The 15,918-nt window shown below is 54.1% G+C and overlaps 10 protein-coding genes across 10 annotated transcripts; 4 read left to right on the forward strand and 6 right to left on the reverse strand.

Annotated features, from left to right (window-relative positions):
- Positions 1-455: 455 nt before the first annotated feature.
- Positions 456-2,018, reverse strand: MYCGRDRAFT_96400 (uncharacterized protein; the record flags this gene model as incomplete). Its single annotated transcript, XM_003848976.1, has 1 exon — positions 456-2,018. One exon carries the CDS (start codon positions 2,016-2,018, stop codon positions 456-458), a length of 1,563 nt encoding a protein of 520 aa, XP_003849024.1.
- Positions 2,019-2,544: 526 nt separating this feature from the next.
- On the reverse strand, positions 2,545-3,453 carry MYCGRDRAFT_96401 (uncharacterized protein; the record flags this gene model as incomplete). Its single annotated transcript, XM_003848975.1, has 1 exon — positions 2,545-3,453. The coding sequence occupies one exon, from the start codon at positions 3,451-3,453 to the stop codon at positions 2,545-2,547; it is 909 nt and encodes a 302-aa protein (XP_003849023.1).
- A 372-nt stretch (positions 3,454-3,825) lies between these two features.
- Positions 3,826-4,707, reverse strand: MYCGRDRAFT_96402 (uncharacterized protein; the record flags this gene model as incomplete). Its single annotated transcript, XM_003848974.1, has 1 exon — positions 3,826-4,707. The coding sequence occupies one exon, from the start codon at positions 4,705-4,707 to the stop codon at positions 3,826-3,828; it is 882 nt and encodes a 293-aa protein (XP_003849022.1).
- A 381-nt stretch (positions 4,708-5,088) lies between these two features.
- MYCGRDRAFT_49158 (uncharacterized protein) lies at positions 5,089-6,307 on the reverse strand (the record flags this gene model as incomplete). Its single annotated transcript, XM_003848973.1, has 2 exons — positions 5,089-5,937; positions 5,993-6,307. 2 exons carry the CDS (start codon positions 6,305-6,307, stop codon positions 5,089-5,091), a joined length of 1,164 nt encoding a protein of 387 aa, XP_003849021.1.
- Positions 6,308-6,821: 514 nt separating this feature from the next.
- On the reverse strand, positions 6,822-7,955 carry MYCGRDRAFT_48517 (uncharacterized protein; the record flags this gene model as incomplete). The annotated part of the gene is made up of 1 exon (XM_003848972.1): positions 6,822-7,955. The coding sequence occupies one exon, from the start codon at positions 7,953-7,955 to the stop codon at positions 6,822-6,824; it is 1,134 nt and encodes a 377-aa protein (XP_003849020.1).
- A 660-nt stretch (positions 7,956-8,615) lies between these two features.
- On the forward strand, positions 8,616-9,068 carry MYCGRDRAFT_28234 (uncharacterized protein; the record flags this gene model as incomplete). The annotated part of the gene is made up of 1 exon (XM_003848931.1): positions 8,616-9,068. A coding segment is annotated over one exon (453 nt), but the record flags the coding sequence as incomplete, so codon positions are not given.
- Positions 9,069-9,092: 24 nt separating this feature from the next.
- Positions 9,093-9,404, forward strand: MYCGRDRAFT_48308 (uncharacterized protein; the record flags this gene model as incomplete). The annotated part of the gene is made up of 1 exon (XM_003848932.1): positions 9,093-9,404. One exon carries the CDS (start codon positions 9,093-9,095, stop codon positions 9,402-9,404), a length of 312 nt encoding a protein of 103 aa, XP_003848980.1.
- A 3,260-nt stretch (positions 9,405-12,664) lies between these two features.
- On the forward strand, positions 12,665-13,282 carry MYCGRDRAFT_111138 (uncharacterized protein; the record flags this gene model as incomplete). Its single annotated transcript, XM_003848933.1, has 1 exon — positions 12,665-13,282. One exon carries the CDS (start codon positions 12,782-12,784, stop codon positions 13,280-13,282), a length of 501 nt encoding a protein of 166 aa, XP_003848981.1.
- Positions 13,283-13,478: 196 nt separating this feature from the next.
- On the reverse strand, positions 13,479-14,846 carry MYCGRDRAFT_63400 (uncharacterized protein; the record flags this gene model as incomplete). Its single annotated transcript, XM_003848971.1, has 3 exons — positions 13,479-14,240; positions 14,298-14,426; positions 14,500-14,846. The coding sequence occupies 3 exons, from the start codon at positions 14,773-14,775 to the stop codon at positions 13,725-13,727; spliced, it is 921 nt and encodes a 306-aa protein (XP_003849019.1).
- A 399-nt stretch (positions 14,847-15,245) lies between these two features.
- MYCGRDRAFT_48799 (uncharacterized protein) lies at positions 15,246-15,725 on the forward strand (the record flags this gene model as incomplete). The annotated part of the gene is made up of 1 exon (XM_003848934.1): positions 15,246-15,725. The coding sequence occupies one exon, from the start codon at positions 15,246-15,248 to the stop codon at positions 15,723-15,725; it is 480 nt and encodes a 159-aa protein (XP_003848982.1).
- Positions 15,726-15,918: the final 193 nt, after the last annotated feature.

Below are 15,918 nucleotides of genomic sequence, written 5' to 3' on the forward strand. Positions count from 1 at the left end.
GTTGTCTCGAGACGGATGAGGAAAGCTCCAGAAGCAAAGATTGCTTTGTTCTTTGCTCTATCTGATGCGAAAGAGGGGCAAGCTGGCAAGACGATTGAAAACCAATGCTGACATACGGACTTAGGGGACAGGTATTCATGGCCATCTTGTTCATATGCTCCACTCGTCCGGAACGCCTACTTGAGATTGAGCATCATGGGCATATCGACCTTTCAATCCGTGGTTTCTCAACTCGAGTTCATTCTACTCTTCGAAATATTGCTACAGATCTGGGTCGCGACATCAAACATCTGCTTCTCTTTCCAGCGACTCCTATTCGACAAAAAATGCTGCTTCCTGCCTGACAGCTCTACTCTGTGGTCAATCTCTGCATCGCCCACGTTCTATCTCGATACCAGGATCCGACCTCAAAAACTTCTCTGGACTTCACAATTCCTTCAACGGCACCGATTTCTTCACCGCCATGCTTTCCTTCCTTTGGCTGAAGTCTTGGTTACAGGAGGGGACGCTGCAATCGTGGCTGATCGACGCGATGCTGCCTTTTTGGCTTTGCGAGCAGGCGGTAGCATCTCGGCTGGTGGACTTGGTCTGGTCGATCGGCTCGCCGGCGTCTTACATCTTATCTTGGGCGCAGGTCCTTGGCTTGGAGGCAACTCAGATGCATAGAACTCTGGGGCTCTTCCTGGTGCTGGTGGGTTGCCGTGCTCTTCCTCTTCCTCGTCGATCATGTCCTCGTCGGCCGGATTTTGGGTCAGTGTTGCAGGCCTTCCTCTCCCCCCAGTCCCACGAGCTTGTCGTTGCGGCTTCTTCGACTGTTTGGCCGCGGTAGCTGTGTTCATCGCGGCGAGCTCTCGTTGAGCCTTCTCCAATGTCTCTTGCAAGCGCCTTCTCTTGCTCCTGGGTGATTCGGGTTCAACCAGGGCTTCTTCTTCATCTTCCTCCTCCTCGGGCTCTTGCTCGGGCTCTTCTTCGGGCTGTTCCTCATCCTCGACTGGGTCCGGCAGTTGGAGCTCGTCCTCGCTCTCTTCTGCGTCAGGCTCTGCCTCAGCTTGAGTCTGACGGCCGGTTTTGGACTTCTTCCTGCTCTTCGTTGCAGTCGAACTCGCACCTCTCTTCCTCTTCTTCTCCTGCGCAGTGTCCTTGCCCATGCTGCTCTTCTTCACCCTGTCCTCAATCTCCTTACTCCTCGCCTTGAAAGCCACATTCTTCGCCTTTGCCTCCGGATCCGGTACGACTCTGACCTCCATGAACAATACTCTGCCATCAGTCTCGCATTGCGGATCGGATGCTCCCAAGAAGTCCCTAGCGACCAATCCCACCGTATCCTTCCTCCATTGAATCAACTCCGTCTTTCCCCTTGGCAGCACCCAGATCTCCAGATCCGCCCAGTAGCCCAAGGGCGAGCTACGGCTCTCCAACAACCAGCCCAAATTCTTGTCTTTGCCAGGGCAAAAAGTCTTCGCCTCCGCTTTGATCTCCGCCATGAGAGTGGCAAACGTCTCCGTCGCGTCGAGGGCGACCTGGAAGTTCCGCGGCAGCTTCAAGTTCTTCGGGATGAATGTGTTGACGAAGGTGATGACTGCAAGGATGTCGCCATTCCCTTTGTCCACCTTGCGAGGTTGCCGTTGGACTGCGGCCTGGAGGGGACGCAAAGGCGGCGGCTTTGCCGGATCATGCGCTCTCTTCATTCCTTTCTTCAACTGTGGCGGATCCACTTCGTCCTTCACGGCTTGATCTAGGGTGCCTCCCGTAAGTCTTGACTGGAAAACCTTGTCCGCAACAAGTCTGCTGTTGTACGGGCTTCTGATACGATCCATCGTGTTGTAGTCGCCGACTTGGATCTCTCGGGGGAGCGTCCAGGTGTCGATGCCATAATACTGAACGGTATCGGCGTCGTTGACCGTAGCGACGACGAGGTATTCGAGCGGAAGAGATCCTCCGACGGATGGCTTGTTATCGTTTGGGTCGGTGCCTACTCGGACGTACTCAGAAGGCTTTGGAGTCTTGATTCGCGCCATTTTGACGACTGATCTTTGTTCGAGATGTGAGGAATGAATGTTCTCGCTTCGGGAAAGATGCACAGCTTCAAGGATGGACGATGTGCTCTACTTGAGCATGCTGAAGGAGCACGCCGAATCTTGTGGTCTAGAGCTCTTTGTTTGCTGTGAATCAGCCGGACGCATCGAGACGAGTGATTCGAAGACATGTCTTTGACATGTTCGAGAACGGTGGGAATGGTGATTGAGACAATGGTTCTTTCTTCTTCGTCCTGTCCGGTTCGAGAACAAACGAAGTCACCGATTTGACGTTACGATTTATGAGATTGATGCTGACATGAAGATTTAGTGAGAAGAATTCAATCAATTATAGCATTCTCCTGGATATCTTGGCCGGGCTGGGGTCGCATTTCATGGTGGCCCAGCTTCATCGGTTACATCAACTTTCTCAAACTTCCTCGGCGGTGCCACGACGGCCGGTCCACATATTTGATTTCAAGCTTAGTCCCTCGAACTCCCTCCTACTCCCCTTTCTCCTGACTCAACTTCAACTTCCGTTGTTGTTCCGGGCGTTGTTCGCCGCCTGCATCCTCAGCTTAAAAGCTGCGTCCTTCGCTCTGTGTCTCGGATCCGGCACGATTTGAACCTCTATAAACAACAGCCGGTTGACAACCGCACCTGGAGCCACCGTCCACATCCTCAACCAGTCTCTTGCCTTCATCTTAGCTGCGTCGTCCTCTCTTGTCCACTCTACCAACTCCGTCTCGCCCCTCGGCAGAACCCAAAATTCCAAATCCGTCCAATAGTTGAACGGCGAGTCGTCGTCGTTCATCAGCGGTCCGAGGGTTCGATTCTCATCATAGGTCGGTGCCGTTGCTTCCACGAACGTTCTGAACGATGCATAGGTCTCGTCTGCGTCTAGCCAGAGGTTGAAGTTCCGCTCCAGACCCATGTGCTGTGGGGCACCTTCATTCACAAAGGTCACCACGGCTGCGATATCCCCGCCGCTTGTATCTGCATTGGGCGTGTAGTTCCACTCGCCGGTGTGATCCTCAGGCCATAGCGGCGTCGATCTTGCACGGACCCCTGCGTCCCCAGCGTTGCCCTCTGAGACCAAGCCGTTGTAACCTCTCACGGCAGCAGGGACATCTCTGACTTCCAGTGGCAAGCGAAAATATCGATCCGGCCTTACGGGACCGATCGGAGGTCGAACGTGTACGGACGGAAGATAATCCATAGACTTATATGCTCCAACGCGGCCTATTGGAAGCTTCCATGTGTCGATTCCGTAGAACTTGACGTGGTCGGTCGATGTCACGGTTGCTACAACCATGTACTCGAGTCGGGTACCACTGGGTTGATTCGGACGATCGCCGGATGTGAGATGGCCAATGCGCCGAAATGTCGGGCGGACGTATCCTGGGACCGCTACAGTTTGGGAGGCTTTGGGTGGCATGGTAAGATTCGCTTTCTGTTTGCGGTGCAACAGGTGGCTGACGTTGACTGACTAGTTCTAGAGACGGATCGCCCGTTGAGGGAATAGACTGCATTCTTGAGCATGTCGAAGAAGAATGCCGGATGGCACTCTTTGTCTCTGCTCAATGAGACGGATGCATTTGGACGCATCAATCAAATACATGGCTTTCTTCTCAAGTACGTGGTGGCCCATCCTCATCGGACCTATCGTCCTACCCAAGTGAATCCGCGTTCTTCCAGTCCAACAGAGCACTCTTCTGAGCCTTCGGTTCCGCGTTGATCTTCCGAAATTTATTTTCATGGTTCGAGCATTCGGCCTCGTGAACGCAGGCCTCGCTGCGTTCTATTCTACCTATCTCTTCCGCCTAGATTTTCCACCCCTTCCTGCGCCATTTGCCTGTCCTACTCTCTGCTTATGCTGAGTGTCCTTCACTTTCCAATTGGTATCCCTGACGATTCTGACTTCGATATATAGCAAACGAGGGCTCTTCGCACCTGCGGGCTGCCACATTCTCAAAAAGTCGCCAGCCACCATTCCTTCCGTCGGCGACCAGTGCACTAAACCTTGCTCGCCCCTTGGCATCACCCAGAACTCCAAGTCAGCCCAGTACCTCAATGGCGAGTCATCATCCGTGAGCAGCCATCCCAGAGAGCGGTTTGCAAGCCAAGTTTCCGTTTCCGTCTCGACAAAGGCCCTGAAAGTATCATAGCTCTCGTCTGCGTCGAGCCACGCTTGACAATTGCGAGGCAATCCCATGGATCTCGGAACGCTGTAGTTGATGATTTTGATCACTGCTCCGATTGGCTGGTCACTCCTGTCTCGCCCTTTTTGCACTGGCCAACCGCCCATTCTCTGAAGAGGCCACAGTGGTGCTTCAATCGCTTGCGGCTGGAGCGTCTTCCACGTCCCGTCTGCCTTTGCCGCCAGCCACGCTTTCACGGCGTCTTCAAGGTTGTCGATATTGTATGGTCCTGCGAAATATGGATCCGCACGTAAAGCGCGAGGCGGAGCGTAGATGTCAGCAATACGGTCCAGGCAATCGTAGGCGCCGATCAGGGCTTGCGGGAACCACCAAGTGTCGATGCCGTAGAACTCAACAACGTCGTTCTTGTTCACGGTTGCGACTACGTGGTATCGCAGCGTGATTCCTTCAACATCGTCTTCGTCCTTGGCTGGCATGCGACCAATGCGGACGTATGTGGGTCGAACGAAAGGCGCACGTCTCGGAGGCATCTTGGCTACTGCTTTTGTCCGGGGGGCTGAAAGATGGCTGGTGTCGATTGACTGAGCAATGCACCAGAGTCGACATTCTGCTCCTCTTGAGCATGCCGCAACATGATGCTCAGCGAATGTCTTTGTTCCTCCTTGACGAAGAGGATGCATTTGGATGATTGAGTCGAAGACATGGCTTGCTTTTGTCCCAGAGCGGAAGGATAGCACAGCGAGACAATGGCTCTTTCTTTACGGAATACCACCGTTTTGGGAGATGAGGGCGGTTGATGATGCGATAGGGGTCGGAAAGCTAACATAGGTTTGATAAGAGTATCTGGGAGAAACACCATATCATCGATCGGGAGAGAGGATAGTTGTCATACATTAAGTCCTTCGTCTCGCTCAAGTCCCATCCTTACCAACGGCCCCCACATCGCCGTTCTGTTCCTTCGCCTCCTCTTGCTTGTCCTGCACCTTCCTATTCTTACTTCTCTGTTCAACTCCAGCCCTGACCTTTGGCAACACATACCGCCCGTAATCAATCGCATCGTTCAGGTTGTCGTACCCTCTGATCGAAATCAACTCACAACCCAAATCCACATAATCCAGAATACTCTCCGCAATCGTCTCCCAACTTCCCACTAACGCCGTCGATGCTCCTCTGGCATTCGTCGCCGTCACAGTCGGATACCACAGCGCTCGATCCTGCACCTCGCCTCTCTTCGCGATGTCGAGGAGCCGCTTGCTGCCCTCATTCTGCGGTGGAGGAGCATTGGGCTGCACCTTGCCTTGACCCGCCGCGATGTTGGCGGTCAGCAAGTCAAGCGTCTTGTGCGCTTTGTCCCAGGCCAATTCATCCGTCTCAGCAGTGATGGGTCGGAAAGTGACCCAAATCCTCGGACGGTCAGTGCGGCCAGCTTTCTCCGCTTCAGCGTAGATGCGAGTGATCTGGTCTCTCGTCTCCTTGAGCGGTTCGCCCCAGAGACCGAAGATATCAGCCAACGAGCCTCCCACGCGGTACGCTTCGTCGGAAGATCCACCGACGGAGACCGGGATGCTGGTGCCGTTGACGGGACGTACGCGGTTGGTGAAGCCCTTGAATTGGTAGTACTTTCCGGACCAGTCGAAGGCGTCGGGGGAGGACCAGGCTCGCTTGAGGATCTGGATATACTCTTCCAGACGGGCGTAACGTTCGTTCTTGTCGAGGAAGTCGCCTTCTTTGGCTTGTTCTGCGTCGCTGCCGCCGGCGATCTGGAGAGGAGAGGTTAGTGTTGAGTCTTGGTCAGGTTCGTCGGAGCTGTCCTACGAAGTGAACAACTGCTCGGCCATTGCTCAACTGGTCAAGTGTTGCCAGAGCTTTCGCAGCAACGGTCGGGTAAAGCGTATTAGGCCTCAAGGCGATGATGATTTTGAGATTCTTGGTGTGGGCAGCAATTGTGGCTCCGATTGTGAATGGATCGTAAGATGAGGAGTCGTACGGCACCAAGGTGTAGTTGAAAGCATAGTCGTCTAGACTTTTGGCGTATCGAGCGAGATATGTCGGATCGATGGAAGCGTTCGCTATGGGAGCCAGCTCCGTGGAGGCATTGGGAAAGGTGAGACTGATGAACTCTGTTGGCATGATGTAAATTGTTAGTTGTAGACGTTGTGAAAATTGCGGTATGAGGAATGGATAAGAAAGTTTAAGGTACTTGGGTCAATCGAGCCGCTTATTATGCTCAGGATACCTCGTCGACGCAGAGGTGAGGTGGAGCTTAACTTCGATGGCGACAGTTGATGAATGTTGGCGTGCTTGACCATGTGGGGCTTGCTCTCAAGTGAGCGAGCTTCCTCAGCTTCCAGCTCATGCCACCACTTCGGCTTTTGAATCTCGTCCAATTAACAAAGCAATGGCGACTTACGAGTTCCATCTCAATGGTTCGTTTACTGGCCAAGTAACAGTCACAGTGGAGTGGACAACTTCCGCAGCTGCATGCCGCCTTTATCCATGTCTTCTTCCTCAGGAAGCTCGGCGATGGCGTGCTTCGTTCGGCAAGTGACTTCTTGGAAGTACCCTCACGAAGGATCAGATCTTGACATTCGCGGAACATGAAGGATGTCGCGGTATGCTTTCTGATATTGTCTCCAATCTCAGTCTAACCATCAAGTTTTGACGGCTGAACGACCACATTGACGGCGCCTCCTGGTCGATTACCAACCATCTCAAATGCCTCATTCACCTTCTTCAACGGGAAGAACTCATGTCCGAGGAAGCTGAAGTCGATGACTCCCGCATCAATCAGCGCAATCAGCTCATCGACCTCCGCGCTCGTAAACCACATCGTTCCCAAGATCGCCACATCCCGACTCATGGCCTCCAGGTACGTCTGCCTGAGTTCTCCCTCGGCGCCGCCAGCAGCCAAAACGGCGATACCTCCTCTCGTCACCGTGCCGGCGAGTCTGCTCGTGGTGTAGGCGTCGCCTCCATTGCCGAGACAGTCGTAGAGAGCGTCCGGGTCCAAGCCGTCCGTTTGCTCGCTGACCCATTCGGTCACGGCATCGATGCCGCCATCCTCGGAGCAGATTGTTCGCACACGACCTTTGTGGCACAGATTCTCCAGTTCCGCGAGACGTTCCTTGTTGCGTCCGATGCCTAGGATTCTCATGCAGCCGAGACCAAGAGCGATGGCTACGGCGGCGTAGCCGAGCGTTCCTGTGACACCGTTGATGAGAAGGGTCTTGCCGGGCTGGATTTGTGCCGTCTTCAAGCCGCCGAAGGATGTTCCAATGTAACCAAAACGAGATGCCGTGGCAAGATCGATACTGTCAGGCAACTTTGCGATGTTGACATCGGGAGAAAGCAGGTATTCCGACAATGCACCGAGAGGATAATGTGTAAGCATCTTCACACCGCCGGGACACATGGCGAAGTATGCCCGGAGGCAAGTATTTTCGCAAATGTCTGTCCTTCCCCGGCGACACTGATGGCAAGTTCCGCAAGTCAAGTGAGGGTCCACGTACACACGATCTCCGGCTCTGATGTTGAAGAATCGCTCGCCTACAGCTTCGACCACGCCGGCTGCGTCGAGACCGAAGACGGTGGGTAGCTGTGGGAGGGTGAAGACATCGCTATCGGTGCCGCCGCTCACGATGTTGCTGGAGTTCGGTACGAGGCAGCAGGCTTCGACTTTGACAAGCACATCGTTTGGTCCTGGTGTCGGCTTGTCCGCTGTGCCAACTTCGAACGGCTTGCCGATCTCGACGAGACGAGCAACGTTGATCTTGGGCATGATGGAGTCTAGAACTGTCTTCGAGCCAGATCAATGGATTGTCTTTGAGAAGACTGGAGTCTTCAGAGGGAGATTCAGTGCTCGCGAGGTCCTTTGGGATTGGTCTTTCAACGATGACTGGCTTAAAGTGGATGTTGTGCTTCTCTGGCGCACGACCAACATTTTCTTATAGCTGGTCGTCGGTGGGGACAAGACTACTTGCTGAGAAGCCATGACGCTGGAAAGTCGTTTCGCTTCGCCTGCACGATGGATCTGATGTCAGGCCGGAGTTTCCATTGGCATTGTTCTCCCGGAAGTGCATTGCAACGGGCCAGGCACTTGGGTTCCGGTCATTTTAGTGTGGGTCCAATGCCGACGTGACGTCGGGGCCGTTCAAAGAACGCATCAAATATTGATGGTATTGATGGCCCACGTCATACCGTAGTCTCCTTCCACAAGACTTCTCCTTGCATTGAGCTCCTCACCTTCATCCACCATTGTATGCCCAGAACCGCAAAAAGAATAACAACACGCTACGCCGCTTTCGCCATGCCTCCAAAACGGACAAGGTCGGCCGCAAAGGATGTCGAACCTCCTCAAAAGCGGAGAGCGACTGGACGAGCAAGTACAGAAAGCAAGAAATCATCCAAGGATGAAGACGAGAATAGACCACAGTCTCCAAAGAAGCCACAGAAAGACGACGAAGGCCACGCAGAGAAGAAATTCAAAGCATGGTTCGAGTACCAAGGTGATTCTCCATTCCCGGACTTTAAACATCCCACAGCGGAAGAATGCAAGAATGCGCATCGAGAACTCGGTGCCCTCCATCAAGAAGCCGTCGACAAAGAGTTCAACGATCCGAACACTCCCGAGACCATTCCTCATGTCCTGGACGCCATGATCGTAGCCATCCTAAGCCAAGCGACCGGCTGGAACAACGCCAAACGAGCCATGAACAGCATGAAAGAGACCTACGGCTCCGTCTTTGCATACGATGAAATAATGTCGGGCGGTCGAGAGAAACTCCAGGAAACGATCAAATGTGGAGGTCTCCACGTCCGCAAGTCAATGATCATCACCACGGTTCTCAAACAAGTCCAAGAACGACACGGAAAGTGGGATCTCGATCACCTCTTCGAGAAATCGGACGAGGAAGCTATGAGGGAGCTCATGACTTACAAGTACATGGGCCCAAAGTCAGCTTCGGTGGTGATGGGTTGGTGCTTGAAGCGAGACAGTTTCACCGTGGATGTGCACATCTATCGCATTGCGGGATTGTGGCATTGGAGGCCGGAGAAAGCCACGAAGGAGTTGACGCAGTCGCATCTGAATGCGAGGATTCCGAAGGACTTGCAGTTCGACTTGCACTTTCTCTTGCTGCAGCATGGGCGGGAGTGTCCGGCTTGTAAGGGCGGAGCGAAGAGTGGTGCAGTCTGCTTGTTGAAAGGCAAAGATGCTGGCAAGGCATGAATTGGACACCTATTAGGAAGTCCTGACTCGACCTAGTCTGCTTTGCACCATCGCTATTGAGCCCCAGACCTTGGCTCAGATGAGCCGACCAAAACTTGGTGACGTCGGAAGGCCCAGATTTCCTGGATCTCGGCGTTGAACCCACACACGATTTGTAACTGGGATTGAACCCGCACCTTCTTCTCCCCGGCATTGAGCCCACAACTCTCCAGAACGGACATTCGCTGAACATCGACATGCTTTCCAGTGTCCCTGAGCACTCAGGACACCGCTGCAGCATCTGCGAAAAGACGTTCTCAACCAGCAGCCACCTACGTCGACACGAAGCACTCCGTCAGTCTCGAACGCCTTCTATGCAAGACGGAACGCCTTCTATGCAAAGCGACAGGTTGCTGATATACTTTCAGACAATGGCAGAGTAACAGCGACTTGCCCTTCTTGTGATAAAAGATTTTCAAGACTGTGAGCGATTACACAGACCTTTGGCATCCTTAGTGCTGACCTTGACTCAGCGACACGGCTCGCCGACACGTTGCCGCATGTTCTCGGAGTCAGACCGAGCCCATCGTATTGGAACCCGGCAGACGTGGCGGTAGAGAGCGAAAAGCCTGTGTCACCTGCTCGCAGCGAAAGCTGGCCTGCGATGGCGGCTCTCCATGCGCTCGTTGTGTCTCGTCACAAGTGCCTTGCTCATACCAGCATCGTCAGTTCGACGGGTTGACTCCTGATGTCGACACACCGGGCCGCGAGCCAGAGGTCTCAGAAGCAGCAATAGCAGCTGCACCTACTTCACCAAATAATGTGCCTGGGAAAGTGCCAATCTCATTTCGACTGGCTTTTACCGCTCCAGCAGAACATAGAGCGACAGCCACGCTCCTCGACGTGGACGACGGCCAGCATGTTGACTCCATGCCATATGATGAGATTCTGGACGTTCCGCCTGCATCGGGCTTCAGTCTTGAATACTTCGACGCTCTATTCTGGGATCAACAGAGCTGGGCAACCGAGTTCCTCGACTTCACAAGCTACGCTCCAGAGGATGTAAACTCGGTAGCCTTTCCGACTCCGCCGAGTCGAACAGATGCTATTTTGAACGATCGCCTTACTCAGATACGCCAACAACTGGCTTCCACACATGCTCGCCTTTTGGCGAAGGACCCCACGTTCGATGCACACTTCGACCAGCGACTTGCAGAGCAGGTCTTCACAGCGAGGAATCTGCAATTGGCTGTTCAGACTTACTTCCGACTGCTCAACCCTTTCTATCCTTTCATTCATCGTCCCAGCTTCGACTGTGAGACTGTTACCTCGTACCTCTTACTGGCAGTATTCCTGTTCGGATGTCTGGCATTGCCCTCAACGGACCTCAACTCTTTGCGCGCACGGTCTTTGACATCGCCGAAGAGCACATCTTTGATGCTCCTGCTCTTCAGCACTCGCACGACGGGACTACGTCTCACGAAGACGTTGAAGTGCTCCAAGCGGCATTGATTATTGAGATCATACAGAACGGAACGAATGATGTGCATACAAGAAGACGACTCAGAATTCAGCGCCACTCCGCGCCTCGTGGCTGCTCTCAGAAACCACCATATATTCGAAGCTGTCGCAGAAGATCCACTGCGAATCGAACGCTCCGTCAGGCCCGCATGGCAGGTTTTCATTCGTGAAGAGACACGTATCCGGCAAGACTTTCGCCGGCACAGCGCAAGGACTTACGAATCGGCACTGACTTCCGTCGCAGACTAGCATCCTGGGCTTTCACAATGGACAGCTGTTTCGCAATCATGTTCAACAGCTGTCCGCTCATTACAAGCAGTGAGATGCAAACCGGATTTCCATGCCGAGAAGACGTCTTCGAAGTAGAGTCAGAAGCTGCGTTCGACACTCTCGTGTCATGCCGAAATCCGCGATTCCACCGTACGCCAGCGCAGACGTTCAAGGACATACTGCTAGACGATTGTAATCCTGAAGCTTACATCGACGTTGATGCAACAGGCTTGGGTATTGTCATTTGCGGTACGTACATCGCTCATGCAAAGACGAGAGACTTTTATCCAGCGGCGGGACTGATACTTCACAGCGCTGCAATCCCAAACGATGATCGCCCGGCATTGGTCTCTTCTACCAGCAACGCAATCTATCATTCTCCGCACGGCTGACAGATGGGAGCAACTTTGGCACAGCTTGACGGACCGCGACGGTTCAGAGGAACCTCCGCTGAAAGGCTTCACCAAGAACAACGAGGAGTTGTGCTCGTTCGTCCGAATGCTGGTACGAGCGGGAAATATCGAAGTCCCTGGTTGCCGATATACGAGAATTCAGCCGACGGATGATATTGGGCATCTGAATCAATTCTTGAAGAGGTTTGGTGCGGTATGATCATGGCATGGAGTCTAGTCGACGATAAGCAAGGAGCCTCCTAGTACTGCGGCTTCTTCTTCTCGATTGGCTTCCGCTTGGCGGTACCTTTGTTCTTCCTCCCTCGCACTCTGGCAGCGGCTAGCTTGGCCTCCTCATCTTCGATTCGACTAGCAGCTCTATTCGGCTGTTCCTCTGCGATCGGAAAGATGGCCAAAGGACTTCTCATAGGGGATGCAACCTCTTCTTGCCGTTCGATATCTCTCCGGCGGCAGGCGTATGCTGTTGATGCGTTGGGTTAGTACCCCTATCGACGAACGATCGCGAAGGTCGCATGTTGAGGCCGAGGGATCGCTCAACGAGGATGTCGGCTTCGAAGTCGGAATCGGTAGGGTTCTCGGGCCATGGGCCGGAGAGATGGTAGTTGAACATGAGTGCTGTCGCGATTGCACCTTGCTCAGCGGACACTTTTGGGTCTGATGGAGAACCCCATCTCGTTTACGAGGTATGGGAGGCATGTGTTGACTTTGGTAGTGAGAGCATCGTAGGGAGTATCGGCGTGGTAGACTAGAACTAGTACGAGCATCCGGTACCATTGTCTCTATGCGCCGAGTCGCAGATGTTGATTGTGCAACATCCTCGGAGAAGTGAGGTTGAAGGTTGACCAGCCCGAGTCTGCGGTACTTCTTTTTATTTTGTCATCACGCCTTTCCGGATCATGGTAGTTCCGGTCCAGTGTAGTTCCGGTCCAGTAGTTTCACCCTCGTAAGGCCTCACCGCCATGATGCTTGCAGGCATGACCTTGACAGTTTGGAACTGCCGTTCTGTGACCTACCGAATAGCTCTGCGAAACAACCCCACTCGAAGAGAGTTCCAGAGATATACACAAATCCCTCCATCTCTCCTCCCAACAAGCTTCGACCTCATCTTTCCAACAAGAACCGCACGGAATAAACATCAAACCGGCCACAACCCACCCGGAAAAGACGACATACCCCGCCCTCCACCCCCAAAAAATGGCCTCCCCCTCCTCCGTCCACTCCAAAGCCCACGCCTTCGCAACCTCCTACGCCGCCGCCATGGCCCTCTCCCAAGACCCCTCCACCTCCTCCCCCCTCTCCGTCGCAACCGCCCTAGCAGCCCACTACTCCCCCAACCACACGACCTTCTCCCTCGGCAGCGTCAACCAAATGGGCTCCGACCCCATCCCCATCGTCACGGGATACCTCAACATGCTCACCGCCTGCGGTCTCGGGTACAACATCCACGTCACCAACACGCGGGTTGAGGTTATCAGTGATGCGGCGGCGGCGGTGTGGATGACGTTTCGGATTGAGCCGGCTGAGGGGGCGGGGGTGGAGGGATGGGAGTGGACGAATGTTTATGGGTACAGGGATGGTGGGAAGCAGAATGGGTTGAGCGTGGAGGGGAAGTGGGAGTATGCGATTTCGGATCAGGAGATTGAGGGGGTGTTGAAGAGGAGGCCGGATTTTTTGAGGGGGTTTGGGGCGGCTTAGGAGGAGGAGGAGATGGAGGGTTGGAGGATGAGGGTGGGTGGAGGTGGGTGTATATATGTTTGGAGAGGATTACAAAGCATGTCGTCGGGGTGGAAGTGGTATGTTGGAAACTCTGTATATGAGTGCGTCTCGCTGCGGAGGGCGGAACTTGAAGTCCTTGGGCTTATTGGAGCTGCAGCGCTTGAACAGCCACGATGAGAGAAGGACGTAGAGTAGAGGCACCAAACAAATCCAATTGCCCATCCAAGCCGATCCACACATCGAATCGCTATGGTGTGCCACGCAAAACACGAGTATCCTCCATGGTATCCCATCCTGAAAAAGCACGAAGCCTTGACCTTAAAATCCAATCTCTCCGAACGATTGTCCACTCTCATTCCTCCTTCCCGCAACATCAATCTCCTCCTTCTTGTCCTCCTCCCAATCCATATCCCTCACCCTCTTACGCCTCATCCCTCGCCTTCCTCCACTCCGCCTCCTGCTCCACCTGCAACTCCTCCAATCCCTTGACGCTCTCCTCGAGAATCTCCGCCGCCCTGACGTGATACTCCTGCTGCGCCTTGGCCAACTCGACCAAATTCCTCAACGGCTCCGGGGTATCCAAGACATTCCTCATCACACTCGTCGCCTCGTCCACCTTCTCCACGAAAACATCCTCCGCAGCCTCGATACTCTTCCTCTGGGCGTCCGTCAAAGCAGCCTCATTCCCAGTCCCAGTCTTCGACTTCACAGCATCAAGATTGAGCCTCGCATTCTGCACCGCAGCACGCGCTTTATCGGCAGACTTGATAGATTGGTTGAGCGTCGTGGACCAGCCAGCAAGGAATTTGCCCTGAATCTTCTCATCCTGGTCAAGACGCGCTTCGCCGACTTTCTCGCTGGAAATGGCGAATTTCTCGAGGCCGTTGGAGAGCGGGTCTTGCTCGGTGGAGCCTTGAGGCGTAGCGGTGGAGATGGTCTGGAATGTCGTTAGAGGGTCGAAGGGTTGAGGGGTGAGGTATTGAGGTCGTCGTACCTGGGAGCCTGAGAGGCAGGCGCGCGCGATGGCGTGGCTGAAGGTTTTGGGCTGGGGTTTAGCGGAGGGTGGTGCTGTCAGCGCGGCTTGAGCTTCTGCTGCGGTGCCGGCTTTGGAGAGGAGGTTGACCTAGATGGACTGAGATCAGTACGCCGTTTCTCATGCCGGAGTTGGCTCTTCCTGCTCATGCGGAATGTCCTACCTTCTCACCAATACTCTTGCCCAAATCCTGGAAGCTCTCGCGCACATTCGGCGGGTAATCGTACGCCTCGTTCGCATACTGCGACGTCGCGGCCAGCAGCTTCTGATGGGTCGCCTTGAGAGCGTCGATGCGGGTCTCCAGCTCGACGTAGTCATGAGGAAGCTCAGTCTTCTCGGTCGCGTTGCCGGTCTGTTCCTTGATCCATTGCTGGCTGCGGTTGGCGAGCGGCTGGACGGAGGAGGAGATGGTCTTGGTGAAGGCGCGGAACTGGTCCATGATGGGTGGTGGTGGCGGTGTGTGGGTATGGGTGGTGTCGACGACGGTGAGGTGTATGGGTGTATGTCGCGGGTTGTTGTTGTTTGTTTGCTGGGAAGATTGTTGGGAGATGCCTTGAGCTTATCCAGCGACGTTTTGGGACAGCACGAGGACCAGGGTCCAGGGGTCGTCGTCGCCCCGCCAGATGTCTTGGCACTGTGATGGCCATCTCTCGAGGTCCAACTCCTCTTCTCTTCATGCATAACAACATTCACTTGACCATTCCATCTCCGCTAGTGCATCTACTAGACAGTATCACGAGCAAAAGCCTCCAAGAGCAACGCATGTGAAAGGAGGTCTCATTGAATAAAGCAAGGTAGGACGCCCACAACCTCCCTCAAGCCCGCCATCGAGTCACATCGACCATATCCTTCTCCTCCATCTTCTCCCTTCTTCTTCTCCTTCTCCTTTTCCAACAACAAGCATCGAAAATGTCCACTCAACAACAAGTCCGCGTCGGCATAGCCCTCTTCATCCTCCACCCCTCCTCCACCCCCTCAAACCCAACCTTCCTCCTCGGCCGCCGCAAAGGCTCCCACGGAGCCGGAACCTACGCCCTTCCAGGCGGGCACCTCGAGTTCGGCGAAGATCCCGCTACCTGCGCTGGGCGAGAAGCGATGGAAGAGACAGGACTGGAAGTCGTGGATATCGAGTTCTTTACTGCGACGAACGATTATATGCCTGACGAGGGGAAGCATTATATCACGCTCTGGATGGTTGGACGACGGAAAGATGAGAGTGTAGAGGCGGAGGTGATGGAGAAGGATAAGTGTGAGGGGTGGGAGTGGTGTGCTTGGGAGAAGTTTGTGGAGGAAGCGGGTGAGGAGAGAGAGGTGGAGGGGAGGAGATATTTTTTGCCGATGAGGAATTTATTGAGGCAGAGGGCGGGCGTGATACCAAGTCCGCGGTGAGGGTGTTTTTGGTGGGAGGATATAAGTGTCCTTGTCTAGGAGTTGCAGGTGTGTTTGAGGTACTGGACATGATCTGCGTCGTCATGACATTGCAAATTCTGCACATTTCCTGAATTCGCTTGCCTGTAAAGCTCCTTTCTCTCGCCAAATCTCCTCCTTTGGCATCTGGTCGCGACTTCTCGCCCACTTTGCT

This window comes from Zymoseptoria tritici, chromosome 10, assembly GCF_000219625.1.
Source record: "Zymoseptoria tritici IPO323 chromosome 10, whole genome shotgun sequence".
NCBI lineage: Eukaryota > Fungi > Ascomycota > Dothideomycetes > Mycosphaerellales > Mycosphaerellaceae > Zymoseptoria > Zymoseptoria tritici.